Raw genomic sequence first — 18,324 nt, forward strand, 5'->3', positions numbered from 1 at the left:
TTATACATATGTGAGTATATTTGTATATACACAAACATACATGTGTACACACACAGTGGAATGACTAAATCAAGCTAAGTTAAATTATGTGAATTACTTCACATACTTTTTTCTTTAGTAGTGTGAACTTAAAATCTATTCTCAGCAATTTTCAAATCTCCATTATATTTTTCTTATAGTCACCATGGTGATAGCTACCATGAACTTAATTCACTGAAATTTTGTGTCCTTCAACCAACAAATTCCAGATCTTTTCACTGCTCTAGTCTCCAGTAGTAACCCTCCACTAGCTATATACCATATGTTTTTATCCACCCATCAATGATAGACACTTAGTTTGATTCCATGTCGTAGCTATTGTGAATAATGCTATAAATAGCAGGAGAATGCAGATAACTCTTTGATATACTGATCTCACACAATTGGAATATATACCTGGGAGGGAGTCACATGATAGTTATACTTTTAATTTTTTCAGGAGCCTCTATACTATTTTCCCTAATATGCGCACTGCCCCCAATCTATATAAGTGTTCTAATTTCTCCAGTTCCACTGGGCTGACATCAAGGCCAAGTAAGGACGTTTCCAAACAGGGGTGGTGAGCAGAGATTTGGTCAATGCAGTTTTATGAATGAAATGTAAATGAATTGTTAATATGAAAATTTGGAGGCCCTTATTTCACACCCAGAAGAAATAAACATGGTGCACCTGCTTCTGTAATCCTTACATAAGTGAAGGAAGAGCTGTGACTTAGAATTTTGGGGGTTTCTTTGGCTTCTGTCTGTCCCCAAAGAAAACAAACACACACACACACACACACACACACACACACACACACACACAGAGAGAGACAGAGAGAGAGAGAGAGAGAGAGAGAGAGAGAGAGAGAGAGAGACAGAGAGAGAGAGAGAGAGAGAGAGCTGTTAAATCACTTGCTTTCTTCTCCAGGGATGGGTAAGTAAGGAATAAAATCCCTGGGTGCCCTCAGATATTGCCTAACAACTAAAAATTGGCAAACACAGCAGGTCTCTGGGTTCCCAGCAAGGAGGCAATAGTTCATTAAGAAAGCATCTTGTGGACTGGGGCTGTGGCTCAGTGGTAGAGCGCTTGCCTTGCACCTGTGAGGCCCTGGGTTCCATCCTCAGCACCACATAAAAATAAATAAATAAAGGTATTGTGCCCAACTACAATAAATTATTCTGTAAAAGAAAGAAAGCATCTTGCACCTGCAGTGATGGCTGTTCTGTGCTCATCTGTGTGTCAGCGGTTGTCCTTGAATGACTGTGTGAGTGTGATGCTGTGGAGAAAGAAAGCATGATGCTATCCCAAATCCCAGAGAAAGGTTCTCCAATTTCACTGAGTCAGGCCAGTTTTCCAAGTCTTGGTTCCATCAAGACCAAGAGTGCCTCCAGCTTAGAGGTGGAGAGCAGAGATTAGGTCAGTGGCTTTTAAAAAAATGAAAAAAAAAAAAACAGAGATTTGGAGATTACAAATCATGCAAAATTTAAATCCCTCCAAAGGGTCATACAACTGTAGTACAGTATGGCATTTGGCTGAGGTAAGAGAAGTCAATGAATTTTAACCATTGCTAACTCTTAGAGTTATTTATTCTCTCCTTTGCAAATTATTAAATTATTATTATTAGTAGTATTAAATTCTGTAAATTCTGTTTTTATACATCTGCTCCTTTGTGTTCCTTAGCTTTTGTGATGGTTTGGATGTGAGGTGTCCCCAAAGCTCATGTGTGAGACAATGCAAGAAGGTTCAGAGGAAAACAGATTGGGTTATGACAGCTTGACCCAAACTGTGAACTAATCCCAACGGGATTAACTGGGTGGTAACTGGAGGCCTGAAGGTGTGATTGGAGGAGTGGACATCGGGGGCGTGCCTTTGGAGTGTATATTTTGTATCTGGTTAGAGGAGTCTCTGCTTCCTGATACTTATGGGAGCTGCTGCCCTGTACCATACTCTTCCACCATGATGTTCAGCCCCACCTGGAGCCCCAAGGAATGGAGCCAGCTGTGTATGGACTCAGATCTCTGAAATCATGAGCCCCTAAATAAACTCTTCCTTCTTGACAGTTGTTCTGAGCAGGTCTTTCAGTCATAGCAGTGAAAACAGCCGACTAAGACAGCTTTGGTTTCCAGCTACTCATAGGGAGTTGATTTGTCATTTTTCCTGGTTCATTGGTAAGGCATTTAAAACCATATTTAAGGCATCAGATTTGTCTGGGAACAGCTTTGGTTACATTTGAAGGTGGGATAGTGTGCTTGTTTGCTTGCACAATATAGGTATATTTGGTACTGTTTATTATTACTACTTTGTTAAGTATTTATTATTATATTCTTCACTCTTATCTTTTTTGGCAAACACAAAACATTATGAAGTTAAAATATTTTTGTTTTCTGTTCTGTTTTCTGTCCTGTCCTGTTATTTTCCTCTTTCCTTCTATAAAGGCAAGCACTATCATGAATTTGGTGTTTATCTGGCAATTCTGTATTTTTAAACTTCTACAAGTCCACAAACCCAGGAACAATATTCAGTATTGCCTTGTGTTTTTTAAACCACCATACAAATGTTACCATACAAATGTTACCATACTGATACATACTCATGCACATTTTATGCAATGCTATTTTTAAAAACTCTGCTAATAGAACTATAGATCAATGAGTGTAGAGATGTACACATATTGACATACAGCAATCATTTACTTTTAGGTGCTGTATAGTATTCTATCTTATGACTAAAACAGTTATTTAAATTGTGTACTTATTAATAGTTCTTTTGCCCTGTTTTTCTGCCTTTAGTTATGATTTTGGTTTAAATATCTCATTCATTGGTATTACAATTCTGTATTTTTTCCTTTAAATCTTTTCTGACTAACTATGGATAATGAGCTTGATCTGTATGTACTACTGTGGGTGCTGATATTCTTAGCTTAATGTTTTATATTAACTATGTACCCTCACATTTTCTTATTTTCTTCTTTCTATTGATTTTATTGTATTTTCTTAATTTTTTATTTTCTCTTGGTGGATTTGAAATTATATTCTATTTATATTCTTTTGGTGGTTACCCTCAAATTTGTAACATAAAACTTAATTTAACTAAATTTAAGAAAGTCTAAAATTAACCATTTTCTTTATCTTCCTCACAAAGGCCTTAGAATTATTTCACTCCATGATTTATTTTCCATGTTATTTTGTTTAGATTTTGGTCAAATTTGATTTTTAAATAAGCCATTTTAGCAACTGTTTTTATAATTCCTTATAAAAAATTACAAACATCACAAATGAATAAGCTACTTTCAAGAAAAGTCATTGAATACACAGATGGAAATTTTTTTACGTTCAAAATGATAATAAATTAATCTTAAAGAGAGTAAATATATTCAAAGTATTAAAAAATAAAAGAAATAATAGAAGACATTAGGGAAAAACAGAAGAGTATGAACAAGTTATTTAATGTTGATAGTCATTAAAATAAAATGATTACATAGATGGGTGGAACAGCAGACCAGATCCTGCTAAAGAAATTGCAAATAAATTGGAAAATAGGTCTAAGGAAGTCATTCAAAATACAACAGAGATGTTAGAAGATATGAAGGTTGATGCACTCACCAATTCCAATACATTTATAAATGCAGAATTTTATCATGCTTTTATTTCATTATTTGAGATTAATATGTAATTTTTCCCTTTCATTCCAAAGTGGTGAATCACATTGGTTGATTTTTGAATATTTAATTGAACTTGCATTCCTAAAATAAACTCAACTAGAGTGTTAAGTATTAGACTTTGTATATAATTTTATTAGATTTGCTAGTATTTTGTTTAGAAGTTTCATGTGTTTATTTGTAAAAATTAGCCTGCAATTTTTGTGTGATTTTATTTTTTTGTAATGTCTCCTTTTGATACTGTTGTAAAAATTATATTGGTCTCATAAAATAAGTTGAGAAGCATTTTCTCTTTCTTTATTCTTCCTCAGAATTTTTATAATGTTACTATTATTTTTTAAATCATTGTAATTATTGACCCTTACTGCCATCTGAGCTTGAGGGTCTTTTGTGGGGAAAATTACACATTCAATTTCTTGAAAAGATATAAAAATTACTTATATGTTTTAATTATTTGTGTCAATTTTGATAATTTTTACATGCACATTTCTTCTGAATTTTCAAATTTATTAGAATAAAATCATTGATGATCCTCTCTAAGGATTTATTTGAGGACTGGGGCAATGAGAGAGCGCTTGCCTTTGAGGAGCAAGGCCCTGTGTTCTCCCTGTCCTGCCAGAAGGGGAAGGAGGGAGGGAGGGAGGAAGTGAGCAAAGAGGAAAAGATATGGATAAATCTACAGGTTGATATCAATGTTCCCTTATTGCCCAATATCAGTGATTTATTCTTCTCTTATTCTTTCTCAGACTCTCTAAGAATTTATTGCTTCTCTTGGTCTAATTGAAGTACCTACTTTTAACTTCACAAATGTTCTCCATTATACCTTTTTCCCCTTCAATATTAATTTTCAACTCTTCCCTTTATTGTTTTCTTTCTTCCATTTTCTTAGTGTTCAATCTGCAGAATTTTGAGATTTTTGAAATGGATATTTGGATTTTTTAGTCCTTTTCTCCTACTATATCTCAAGACTATAAAATCCTCATTAAGTACTCACTTAACTGCATTCTGTAAGTTGGATATATGGAATTTTCACTGTCATGTAGTTCACAATGTTTCTAATTTACATCTTAATTTCTTCCTTGACCAATGGTTAATAGAACTGAATAGCTTAATTTCCAAGCATTCATTTTTTTTAATTGAAGCTTAGCTTAATTCCATTTGAATTCTAGCTTAATGACTTAATTGACTAGTGTCAATACTTTAGAAACTTGTTTATGACTCAGCCTATGGTCTCATTAACATTGTGGGTAAGTTCACCTATGAGTTTGGAAGAACGTACAATCTGCCACTATCGACTTCAGTGTTCTGCGTTTGTCAGTTGGGTCAAGTGTTTTCCAGGTATCCATTTTTTTTAATTTTTTTTTAGTTGTCAATGGACTTTTATTTTATTTATTTGTATGTGGTGCTGAGAATCAAACCCAGTGCCTCATAGATGCAAGGCAAGTGCTCTACCACTGAGCCACAACCCCAGCCCCGAGATATCCATCTTTTTAACAAATTTCTGTTTTTCTTTTCTTGCCTCATATGGAGATAGGTATATTAAATATCCTTTATGATTGTATATTTTTCCTTTTGGTTTATCCAATTTCTGAGGTTTATTTTTGGAAGCCTCATTAATAGATACATATAAAGTTAAAATATATTTCCCTATAACATTGATTTTACTGTCCTTACTAAATATTCTTCTTCATCTCTAACATGCTTCTTATTTTTAAGCCTATGTTATGGGATGCTAATATCTTTTTGCTACTGCTTGCATGAAGTGTTCTTTTCATTTATTTGCTCTTCACTTCTCTTTGACTCTCCTATCAGCCTATAGTGGCAGAGCACTTAAGGCCTTTGTATTGGTATAGTCAGACTATTTGTTTTTAATAAAATTATTAATATATAGTACTGTGTTGCTTAACCACAGGGGTGTCTTCTGAGAAGTGCAACATTAGGTGATTCATCATTGTGCAAACATCCATGCACGTACTTACACAAATCTAGATGGCATGGGTAGATCACTTGATGTGGGCTCGTGATGCAATCAAGATGAGCTGTGTGAGGCGGTGTGTTGAGCACAGCATACCATCTTACAGTAAGCTTTTATATTGTTTATAAGTAGGTGTATACTCCAAGAAACAATGAAAAGCACATGACATGTTAGATATGAAAACCAGTATGGTAGTAACAATTATTAAGTACTTGCACTGTACATAATCAGATTGTACTGAGCCCTCCACCCTCTCCTCTTCCCAAGTGTCAGGTAAACGCTTGCCTTTCTCTAATTCTCCACTTAGCTGGCATCTCTGACAAGTACCACTCCTTCCAGGCTTGGATGGACAGTCAGTGTGATTTCTCAGACACTGCTGGAGGTTGATACTGCTCCTGGAATTGTAATATTTCCATGCGCTAAGTCCCACTCACACAGCATGTCACTGAAGAGTGGCTAGACATTGGTTTTTAATCTGCAGTTAGAAGCTGGTGCCTTGTGACTCTTAGCAAAGACCTCAAGGCCCCACAGTGAGAGCCAAGAAGAGACTGGAGCTTTCTGAGAATGCCCCACCCTCCGTCTGTCCAGGGTGAAACATTCCTGCAGCTTTTGTACTTCAGATGATGTGTTCCTTTTCTATTCCAACACTGCAGTCTCTACTGAGGAAGACTAATCCCTTTCTTCTATTTAGCAACTACATGATACATGCTGAGGACACAAAGCATCAGCCCAACATAGCAGTAAGTTTCCTGATAGGTCACATTACCTTCTCACTGTAGTTTAAGACCTCCACGAAAGCTCTAACCCACCACTCCTCTGAGATTCCTGTGGGGTTTACTTAATTTTGTACCTCAATAATACCATGTTAACTACAATTACGTATACAGCTGCCATTCTTCTTCCAATTCAGACTTCCTAACCAGTTGAATAAGACAAACATTCTGTCCTCAGTTTGATGTGTGACTTGTTTTTGAACATATCATTTTGAAATCTGATATTCGAGGTCATATAGACTGCATTTCTATACCATGAAGCATCCAGAACCCTATTTTTACCAAGCATTTAACATTCAAGTCTCCCTGGCATTCTTGGGTAATACATTGGCTTAGCTAACAGCTGTGGTTCATGTGGAGCAAACCAGCCCCTGTGGGTGAGGCACTGGAGACAGTTTGCAAAGATGATGTTCTAGTGTCTAAGAAAGTGCCTGACCAAGAGGCCATGCAGGATCCAGGCAGTCAGCCCTGAACATGCTAAGTGGTATTAGACACAGCTCTGTTGGGAACAGCAGTCCTGATGTGTAAAAGTGCATGTGCTGCCTAAAAATGCTGATTTTACTTGGCTCTAGCTCTTACGGTCTGCTTGGTGATGTGGGTAGCTCTGGGTTACTGCTCTCCTTATGTGAACACATGCCCTTCCTCATCTAGGAAAACCTGTCTTCAGCCTTGGTTTTCTTCAGTACTTTCTTCTGTCTATATTGCACCCACAAGTGATTAATTTCTCATGACTCAGATAGAGAGAAGTAACAGAGCACCCAATTCCTTCCCTAATGTGCTTGTGTCCTAATCCTCTATGTCTTCAGAGTGGGGCCCAATTCACTTCTTTGGAATGAATGAAGACATTTTACAATGCAGATTCCAGGGCCCCATCCATACCCACTAAACCAGAATTTCCAAAATGTGTGCATTTCAAATATCCCAGGTGATCTCTATGTACCTCAAAGTTTGAAAACACTGACCTAGACCTCTCTTCCAAAACAATTGGTATTGAGTATGTATTTCCTATGATATTAACTAAGTCTTCTGTGTTCTTCTGTTGTTATTTTACTCTCCCTAAGAGTTGGTCTTGTGCCTTTAGTGCATGTAGTTTTGAAAACAATGGCAGAGAGGCAGACAATTTATAACTCAGAGCACTTGTCATGGGGTTTTTCCTACTAAATGTGGCAAACAATTATTGAATAAATGAACATATGAGTCAACAAGTGAGAAATAAAGAGCATCAGCCCAGCCTTTACAAGTGCCTGGCAGTGTCCTAAGGACATTGCAAAGAAAAAATGTAAAAATCTCAAGGTTAATGTTAGGCAATGGCTATCTCAGCACTTAGAATAAAAATCGTATATTGAAAAAGTGGCAATCTCTCACAAGGATCCTAGTGTTTGCAATTTAGTTTTAAGTGTAAGTTCTCAGATCAAAGTACAACATATGAATGAGTTAAAGGACAGTATTTTCAATTTTATAAACTACTTCCATGCTTTTGGATGGTTGATAAAGCACAGCTTTTGTAATATTTTGAAATTTGGTTACCTATTTTCTATGTGGTCTGATACAGCCAATTTTTAATTTACCTCTTTTCTAGATGTGGACTTATAAAATGGATGTAAATAAAATTTAGCCATAGGTTTTGGAAATGTACCTTGTTTAATGACAATTGAATTTATTTTCTTAAGTTGGCACATACTAAGGTTATATCTTAGTTATATCACCTTTTAAGGTATGCTCCAGGGCTCTTGTCCTAAACTTATTATTTTCTATTCAATATCAGGTAGCATCTAATGTTGTCTATGTAGTTGTAAACTGCTGTCCAAAGGTTCTACTTGTTGGCCTGTCCTAACTGATAGACCACTGGACTGATTTAAAGGTACTCTGTTTAGAAAAGTAGAAGGAGGGTGATTTACTAAGCTCAGAGGAAGAGGACAAGAAAGGACAGCCCTTGCAGAGATAAAAAGGGTCCCGAATCAAGGCAAAAGGCTCTCCTGGAGCCAGTTTAAACCATTACTGAGTTACAGGCCTCTCCGCCCTCTGGGATCCTTTGGTGACATGAACTTTGCTCTAGTTGTTTATGATGTCACTGGAGCCCCCTTGGTGGAATTACAGCTTCATAATTCACAGTGGGCTCTTGTTTATTTTAGGTTGAATCATTTGTAGAGCACTCTGGCTGCCCCCCCAGGAGCTGTGTGCTCATGCTCCTGCAGGCCTCCCTGTGGCATGGCTGAGTGCATCAGAGTCACCCAGTGTCATAGCCCCCTGTTCCACCTGGCAGGTGCTGCATTTGGTTGGCTGTGTTGCAAGTCAGCCCAGTCAACTCACCTCCTCAATGAGTCTTCTTTTTGGGGAGCAGTTGCCAAAGACACTACTGGCTTAACTCCACTTTTCTGAGTAGCAAGCCTAATACTTCCATAGGAAGTAATTCCCCATGTGAGACTGACTTCCACAACTGAACTGTGAAACATGGCTCTAGTCCTGTGGACCCCTGGGTACGCAGAGGTATCAATGAGACAAGGGTTCTGAGTAAACAAGGAGACTCTGGATTTTACTCCAGATTTCTTTGTGTTTAGCTCTAATAGCTCAGAATTTATTCCAATTAACAGAGCCTTGGGGCCTCCCAAGGGGAGAAGGGAGAAGGTATAGTGGTGGGTGATTTATACACAATTATACTGAGTGGTGGATTTTATCAGCCTCAGTTTATAAAGAGGACCCTGAGGCTCAGAGGAGGCTTAACTTGACAAAAGCTTCAAAAGCAGCTACCAACAAAGTCAGAACTTGTCTTGGCCTCTCTGGCACACTGTATTCCATTTTCCTCTTATTTATCTTCCAGTGGCTAGAAATCAGAAGGCAGTAGTTCCATTGAGTTGCTTTTTTGTGGCATTATTCATTGAAGTACAGGGCTACTATATCTGTGGAACAAGGTTATATATTGGAGCTACAAATTAAAAAATGCAAACAGTCCTCAGAAAATGATATCTTTGGGGGGTGGGGAGCTCCGTGATGGCCCTAGATGTTTTGATGTCAGTTGAATAGCAAAATTGAAGTTAACTACAAGGCTGAGTGAACTTAAATGAAGGAGGACCTCGGGAGGGGACATGTGTGCGAGGCTCACCTTCTTCTTAGGGTTCCCTGTGAGGAAGATAGGTACAGAACAGTAGCTAAGTGGGAAGACCTGTCATGAACTATCATCATTTGGGTGAATGATGAACACAGACACCACACCTACCCCCATGTGTGCCCTGTTTTCTGGGACTTGCTGCTATAACAAATGGGAGGCCTGAGTTGAAGTCTGTGCCTGGAAATGTTGCACAGGTACAGAAGCCACAGGGCAGGAACAGCCCTCCAGGGAGCAGACAGGAGGTGAAGGTGGTCAGAGCGGAGCAAGGAATGGGAGTTGGAGAGAAGACAAGGGAGAGTGTGCAAGAGGGCAGTGGCAGGGGCTTGAAGGTGGAGGACCTAGGACTAGTTCTAAGTGCAACAGCATGGGGTACCACTGGGGACATCTGAGCTGTGTAGTGTGTAGTGTGCTTTGGTTTTTCAAAGAACCATCTGCCTGCTATTGGAGTGTGGATGGTAGAAGAGCAGGAGAGGCAGCCGAGGGGTTTTTCCAAAAGCCCGGAGAGAGGGTAGTCTTCTGAACCAGCTGTAAAGACAATGTTCTGATCAGAGTGAGGGGCACCCCAAGGAGGCATTACTCAGGGGCTCAGGAGGCTAAAGGGAGCCGGCTGAGCTTCGAGATGAAGGAGAGAAGAGGGGCCATTGTCACCAGGACTTGCAGCCTGGCCCAGGGGACTCGCTCAGGCCACTCATTCTCTCAGCCTCATCTTTTCTGTTTCTCTCAAAACATAGAAACCAGACTTTCTTTCAAACTTCTAAGCTTCTCCATGGGAGTATTGGCCAGAGGAGGCAGAGCGGTTGAATACAATTCAGGTACTGCCTAGGGTTTCCTTAGAAGAAGCATTCTGTTTTAAATTCTGCAAAAGCAGCCTCTTTGTAATTTATGAAAACATGGGAACATACCTTGCTAAAGATGGCAGTTCAAATGTGTGAAGTAGTATAAGGGAAATGTCTTAGGAAGTTACCTGTGTTTCCTAGGCCTGAGCCCCTCTACTTTCAGATATGTGCGTTAATGGAGCCAAAGGTCAGAAATTAAGTCTTTTCTCCAAACAGTGAAATTGAAATCATAGTCAAAGTCAATCTGATTTTGATGGTTCAAAATCAGAAAATTTTGCCTACCACTGGCTATTCTGCTAACAGATACTGTGTTTCGGGGTGCAGCACTTTGGAGGATCTTGAAGAAGTGTGTGACACACCCTGTTGCCAAAGCAGCCAGTCATGTGGTTGGGGAGATAAACCTAATGCCTAGCTCACATGTCCCCACCCACCCCCCAGGTCCTTGAACCTGCTCCTCCTCCTTCGCCACCACACACTGCAAGCCCCCGCCTGGACCCAGCTCACAGTTGGCACAGCAGTTATCCCGGCTTCTTCACTCTGTGCCTGTATCTAGGTTGGTCTCCCTCTGCTCGGTCACTTCCCTCCTTGGAGTTGCTTACAGATGGAACTTTCTATGTCCCTGAAGTAGTTCCAGACTAGGAAACTCCAACCTGTAAGAAGCCACTAGTTGGAAATTATCAGAAGAAACTATTTTTCAGCTTTTCAAGAAGCCTTTGAGACTCAGATACCTTAAGCATTCTGCAGCTTGGAGCCGTGAAGGAGTTAAGAAGTGCCTTACTGTCTCGTGTTTCTCAGTGTTCTGAACCTTTCAGCACTTTCCAAGATTTAAAAAATAATTTGGCAAATGACAAGTTGTACTCAGCATAAACCTCAAATTATGCAATGGATTAAGAGAAGTTCAGTAGTTGGAAGGAAAAGCAGGACTTCATCTAAATTGAACCCTGGAATGAGATAATAGTCATCCGACTTCAGAAGGACAATTTAGAGACTATCAGTTTATTGACTCCTCAGCACAGAAAATTTAATCAATATTTTTCCTAAGGCTGAAATATAGGCTTAGGTTAGAGCTTATCTGAGGTTATTTGAGGCTCCTTACTCTCTTCCTCTGAGCTCTCACAGATGTCTTCATCAATGAAAACAGGAACAGAGAAAATTGGGTCAGGATGAGCCCCAGTTTCCACTGTGGCTTGACCCACCAGGCCTACTCACCTCCTAATGCAGGACACAGGAGGCTGGTCAGGCTGAGAAGCCAGTTAGCAAGGGATCTGACTTGGAAGTCCTTTCAGAGGGCCATTCAAGTTTGGAGTAGCAGCCAACTGGTCAATCTCAACTGTCTCTGCAAGACTTTGGAATCCAGGGGCTGTGTGGGCGATCTGTAAGACCTTGCATGTGGGAATTGAAGTGCTCTCACCCAATCTTGGAAATTTGAAAAGTATTCATTTTTATAGAAGGAGACTAAAAGAATTTAGTGTATCTGGAGTTGGAAAATCTATATTTCAGTGCTGCCTGGTTCTGCCTATGGGAGACACCCTTTGCTCCATGACTGTCTAAATGATAATTCCTGCTTGATTCCTTTCTTTCTTTTTTTTAAAAAATAATAATCTTAGGGTCTCAAGGGGGAAGACTATTAAGGAAAAGGTTGTGTATATTTTGAGGTCTGATGAACATTTCTATAAAGTTCTAGAGTCATGTAAGGGTAAAAAACTGCTGTGGACTCAGAGGGCATATTTTTCACATCTTGCAGGGATGCAGAAGGAAAGGCTTCTGGAGGAGGCAGTGTTTGAATGGGACTTGAGTTTAGTAAATTTTTAAAAATTTATTCATTAGTGCATTATAGTTTTACCTGTTGGTGGGGTTCCCTTGGGCAAACTCTTTTTTTTTCAGATAAATAATATGTGGTTTATTCACACAATGGAATACTATACAACTGTGAGAATGAACCATGTACAAATACTTACAATAAAAAATTCACATACTGTTGAGTGAAAGAATGCATAATGTTCAATTCCATTCACATAACATCTCAAACAAGACAAAACTAGTCTATGGTCTTCTAGCTGGATAGTGGTTATCATGAGGGGGGTGGGGGGGACAGTGATCAGAAGGAAGTCTGAGAGGAACCTAGGTGTGAGTGCATTTATGTATTCTGCTAGTGAAGTGTCACTGAGGTCTGTATAGATGTCCTCCTTCCATAAAAAGTGAAAACAAAACCATCTGCCTCTGCTTGGCTCCTCTTCTCAGACCGCAGACATGTTCCCTTGCATTCTCTGGTCAGCCAAGGCCCACTACTTGTGCTGCCTCACAGGTGGTGTGAGGAGCAGCGCTCCCCAACACAGAGACCTGCAGGTCTGGCTGCTGGCAGCAAGCCTCACCATGTGAGTCCAAGCCAAGCTTTCCTCCTTGCTAGCATGTTCAAGTACTGGAGCATGCTCTCTACCTCTCTCCACAAGCCTCTCCTTCAGGAACCAATGCTCTTCTCAGGAAACATGCAATTAAGTACTCAAGTTTTGAGCCCAAATGGTGGAGCCCCAACAGCTAACACCTCAGGCTTCAGGTAGTGAATGGGCGAGGATCATCTGGACTACACCCTTGGATGTTTGTGACATGCAAGTGGACTGCAGGCACATCTTGGATGGGGTGATAAATTGCTGCCTCTGTTTTGGGCAAATCTGTATCCTCTCTAACCCAATTTTCTCACTGAAAGGAAAATAATGGTGCTCACACGATGAAGAGTTGTTGTAAGGATCAAAAAGAATTACCATATGTAAAACATTTAGAAAAGCAACTGACACAAGGTAGGAGATTCATAAATGTGAGCTGTCAACTTTGGTTTTGTATAAGGTGTGCTCTCCCCAAGGAAGGATGATCCAGGGTGAGTCTAGAGAGTAGAGGGCTTGGGATTCACCCAAGAGTCCCCATAGCCAAACTTTAGGGCACATTTCGAGGTATCTTATGTCTCAATCCTGCAGAGAAGCATACAGGTACATGTGTCAGGACTAAATGGAACAGAGAGAAATTGTAAAACACAGCAGGGCAGAAAAGCTGACAATCCCCCGCCCAGTCCCACATGGATCTACTACTAAGTAAACATGCAGCCACTGCATTCAAATGTCAAAGAATCAGGACCATTGCTATCAGAGGGAGGGACATAAAACGTTTCTCAGATGCATAGTATTTGATGTAACAGCAGCTAGCAAGGTGGTACCATCAGACCCATGGTGTAATATGACCACCGGGGCCTAAACATCACAGGCATTTTGGTACAACTTCTATTCCAGGGTCCAGACCCCTGGATATGGTCTCTACTTTGCAAGTCTAGAGACCTTTGCAGTGACTGGCTCAAGATGACCTACGTACAAAGCCTGAGGTAGATGAGGGAAAGTCAGCTTGTGAAACAAAACCAACAGAGGAGTCACACTGCCACTCTGAACCTGTGGGTAGGCCTACACAAGAAGCTGCATCTTCATCAAAAGGAAAACTGAGGGCTAGGGAAATAGCTCAGTTGGCAGAGTGCTTGCCTCACAGCACCACAAAAAAAAAAAAGGAAACCTGAATGCAAATCAGAGTACTGCACCCTACCTCACCAGGTGCTTGCTTCACTCACACCTGCTGCTCTGATCATCTAACACGTGAAGTCAGGCAGTGATCACACTTCCTAGACTTCCAACATGGGGTGAAGGAGTGGGCCAAGGAACCCACTGTACTGACCATAAACCTTTCAGTCATTACATGCTCATTAACATTAAGCGAAAGCCTCTATTCAATGCCTTTTCCCACTGAAGCTAGGCTAAAGTTTTCTTGGGAAACACAGTGGACTCAGGCACAAGAAGGTCCAGAACACTATGCCAAGTCAGGTCTGCCACCCGCTGCAAATTAGAATGCCAGAGGTGTGGCTGAAACTGCTGGAATTTACTAGCTCCCCTCCCTGAACACTGTGGCCACCATCTTTTCCTGAGTAGATTCTAGGCCCAAAGAATTCAATGTTAGTGTTCTTGGTAGCACCACAATGTGGCCATCGATTATCTACTTCTCAGGTTGTGTCTTTCCTAAATAACTGATTTGATCTTCATTTCTAATTTCATTCTTGGAGGATAACTACTGAGCAGGTCTGTGAATACCCTGGAGCCACTCCCATGAACTGCCTACCTCAATGGGCTCTTCCTGGCCCAAAAGGGAAAAATCAGGCCCCTCTCATTGGATATGTCTTGAATCAACCATTCAGACTATGGGATGTTCCAGCTTTCTCCTCTGGTGATGGGTAATGGTGAACAGGGTGCCTTTTCCAGTCCTTCCCCTAAAGGATCATCCTCAGTCACTGTCCAGACACTCAACTGTGGCAAGGAGAGGTAGGGGAGTGGAATAACAGGTAAGGCAGAGCAGCACACAAAGCTCATGGGAGAAGGGTGATTGCCTAAATAAGAGCACAGTGTGCTCCTCCCACATCTCCCTAGCACAATTACCAAACCTCTGCTGGCCAATAGTGGTCTCCAGCCAGATACAGTAATGCTAGCTTTCCAAGTGATGTAAGGCAAGCTACCACCAAGGCAAAAAGACTTGATTTTTGTAAAAATGACAGATTGCAGAAGGAATAGAAATAAGGAAGGAAACTCTTGCTAAAAAGCTTGCTGCTCTAACACCATGAGCAACATATAAACCAATTAAAATCTATGTTTCTAAAACAAGTACTGTAGATAATTATAGAAAGTAATGTCTTTGTAAGCCATGCTTTAAATAAACCATTTAAAAAAGAATACACAATCGCTCTACTTTGATCTTAATGTTTCTCAGTTCATCCAAACACTGGCAAGTTTCCTGAATGCTGGCATAACATAAGGACAACAGTTCATATAAGCATGTTTTGGAAGACTAGTCAATTATACAAATGACAATTTTAATGACAAATTACAATGGTTCTGAAATTGCTTACTTCTGCATGGGAACCTGGATCTAACATAAGTGAGGATTAATCTGAAGTCTAAGCATCTACTTCCTCTACAGTCCTATATGCCTGTTGCAGTTACATATACAAATCTGAAAAAAAATTCCAACAGGCTTACAAGAAAGGGATTTTCACTAAATAAATCTTGAGAAAAATTAGTTATGGCATCACTGTTCAATGAAGAAAGGTAAACGTCTAATTACAATTTTGACAACTGGATATATTAATGCTATTGTAGGAAATTAAAATTCCAAAATAACTCTATGTTGCTATCTAAAATGTTCTAAACAGTTTCAGAATTGCAACATATTAACAAATAATTATTCATATCAAAATGCAGTTGATAAAAATTCTAGCTAGGAAACTTTTATGACTATCTAAAATCAAGTTTTAAATTTATAACTTTAGCAACATATATTGAACACTTGCATTCAAATGTACAGAAAGCAATCCATTTAATCTTGAAAACTAATATGTAACAAAACATGGAAATGAGCCCACACTGGTAATCCAGAATGTGCCCTCTCTACCACGCAGCTGCAGCAAGTATGACATGTAAACAACACTCGACAACTCAGCACTGTGAAGAATTCAGCTGCTTCAACAAGTTGTGTTATCGTTTTTATAAGCTAAGACAGTACAGGCAAATGGAATTCTTAGAACATTACCTGAAAATAGATTTTAAAGACAAAGGTCCCAATTCATTCTTACCTATAGACACCAAGTTAATCTGTCTCAGACAGCAAATGCTGAATTTACACACTGGAGTTTCTGGCAGCATTCTGTACATTTACAATTAATTTATAATTAAAATAAACAAGAGAGCTGTCAGATCTATGAGATGGATTGTTCAAATCTGTGTAGGGTGGAGAATTGCTTTGGGGCCACTGCATAAGTGCTCACTGCTGCTTCTCAAAGGCAAAAACCAAGTAAATACTTGTAGCTTCCCATTCTGATTTACTTAAGGTTCCCAAAGGTAACCTTATGTGACTGTTCTTCACGTACTCTGCTGCATGTTCATAGTCATCCACCTTCTCAGAGATGAGCTTGGAATTCTCATTTGCAGGATAAGGCTCCAGGGCCTGCATTCGTTTTAATAGCATTTTATTTTCATTGTTCTTAATTTTTTCTTCATAGAATTCCAGAAATGTTTTTATGTAGACCAGTTTCATATTGTACTTCTTTGCCATTTCAGTTAGCAATGGAAAATAGACCAAGAATTCAGGAACATCCACAACACCTTCCAAGTTGAAGTCATATTTGCAGCCAAATAAGGGATAATGTCCTTTCTTCTCAAACTTCACAGTATAGATTTCATTTCCAAATGATTCTGTTTCTGAAGCTTCAAGGCGTCTTATCAGCTCAAAGCTGTTAGGAGTTGTACCAATAAAATAACTTCCAGGACCGAGTCTCTCACAGGCATTTCTGAGCATCATGTCGGCCTGCTCAGAGGACTCAAATGAGTAATGATAGACAAACTGACAACTACAGATGTCAAAGCGCACTTCTGGGTCACGAAATTTGTCAGCCAAAAGTTTCTTTGAACAGTCAGCAGTTATAAATTCTGCATTAAAAATATATTCATCACGACGATTTTTCATGTCCTCGTACCGCTGCTGACACTGTTTGACAGAAATATCAGCAATATCAGTACAAATGAGCTTGCTAATTCTTCCCTTTCTCCACTTTAGCAAATTTCCACCTTTACCACATCCCAGGTCCAAAACAGTGATATCACGATTTTTCCTCTGTCGTACCTTTTCCAAAAATTCCCCTATAAGCACACTTTTAATGCAATTATTAAAGTTTCTTAGGTAAAAAATACGACTTTGACTACGCTTGTCCAAACCAACTTACTTAAGCTCATTATAGTGGGCAGCTACTGTTGAGCTGTGTCCTCCTTCCAAGTTCTTCTGCCTTTCAGGAACATCCTCAAGTTCTACTTTTCTCTTTTTCTGAGTGCCATCTCCAGTCGAAGGTTCATCTTTCAGATCATCAGTTTCCACTTTCCTTTTCCTTGAAACACCTTCAACATCACCAGAACCTTTTTCCTCTGGGACAATTTCAACATCAAGTTTTCTTTTCTTGGATGGACTGTCTTCCTCATATCTGGAACTTTCCTCTACAAGATCATCTTCAAATTCTTTTCTCTTCTTTGGTGTGTCTACTTGCCCACAGACAGAAGTCTTTACAGAAAACCCAGGCCCAGAAGCTATTGTGGTTTCATCAATACTGAATGAAGTCTCTGTTTCAGAATTTACTGATGTTTTTGCCTGTTCAAGAGCCATTTTTTAATATTCCTCAGCTTTTGCAGAATTTTCTATTCTTGATTATTTGAATCGATGATAAAACTTCATGAACCAACAGGGAAGCGCGGGGTGCGGAGCGAGGCTGTGGACCACGCCTCCAGAGCCGGCTCCGCCGCAGGCCTACACCTCCCGGAACCAGTTCGACGCCCGGCCGCCAGCTCGCCTGTCAAGCCTGGGCGCGCGACCACGCCACAGAAGGGCTGCCACAGAAGGGCCTCCCCAGCCGCGATCCCCTTAAGTCACCCACGCGGCCTAACGCTGGACCTGGATTCATGCTTCTGCGGCGCCGCTCCGACAAAACGAGCCTGCTCCGGACCTCATGCTGGGCCCGCCCCAGGCGCGCGCTGCTGCGGCTCTGCGACTGTCGCGCGGGCCCGCGCGATGCGGAGGAGCCATAGCCAGACCGCACGCCCCGAGCAGCACCCACTCTGCCCAGCGCCCGGGGCTCCAAGCGGCCGGTGCGGAAGGCGCACGGCTCGTGCGAGGCGAGCCCGGCCTGGAGTCGGCGCGCTCTTTCTGCTGCCTCCTCCAGCCGACAGGCTAACAACAAAACAGCACCGGGCGTCCACCGCTCCTACGGCCACACTCACCTACACAGCCCTGGGCAAACTCTTAAATGCATACAATGTAGCTTTCTTTATCTCAATCCCGGTACTTCCGCTTTCCCTTTTACTTTCTTTGTAACAAGGGAGAACAGTGTGAGTTAA

General features: G+C 40.5%; 1 protein-coding gene across 1 annotated transcript; it reads right to left on the reverse strand.

Moving 5' to 3' along the window:
- Positions 1 to 16,140: 16,140 nt before the first annotated feature.
- On the reverse strand, positions 16,141 to 17,668 carry LOC143389028 (mRNA cap guanine-N(7) methyltransferase-like). Its single transcript, XM_077108305.1, is given in 1 exon segment — positions 16,141 to 17,668. A coding segment is annotated over 1 exon segment (1,389 nt). The 5' UTR covers positions 17,597 to 17,668; the 3' UTR covers positions 16,141 to 16,207.
- Positions 17,669 to 18,324: the final 656 nt, after the last annotated feature.

Source organism: Callospermophilus lateralis, unplaced genomic scaffold (assembly GCF_048772815.1).
Source record: "Callospermophilus lateralis isolate mCalLat2 unplaced genomic scaffold, mCalLat2.hap1 Scaffold_43, whole genome shotgun sequence".
NCBI lineage: Eukaryota > Metazoa > Chordata > Mammalia > Rodentia > Sciuridae > Callospermophilus > Callospermophilus lateralis.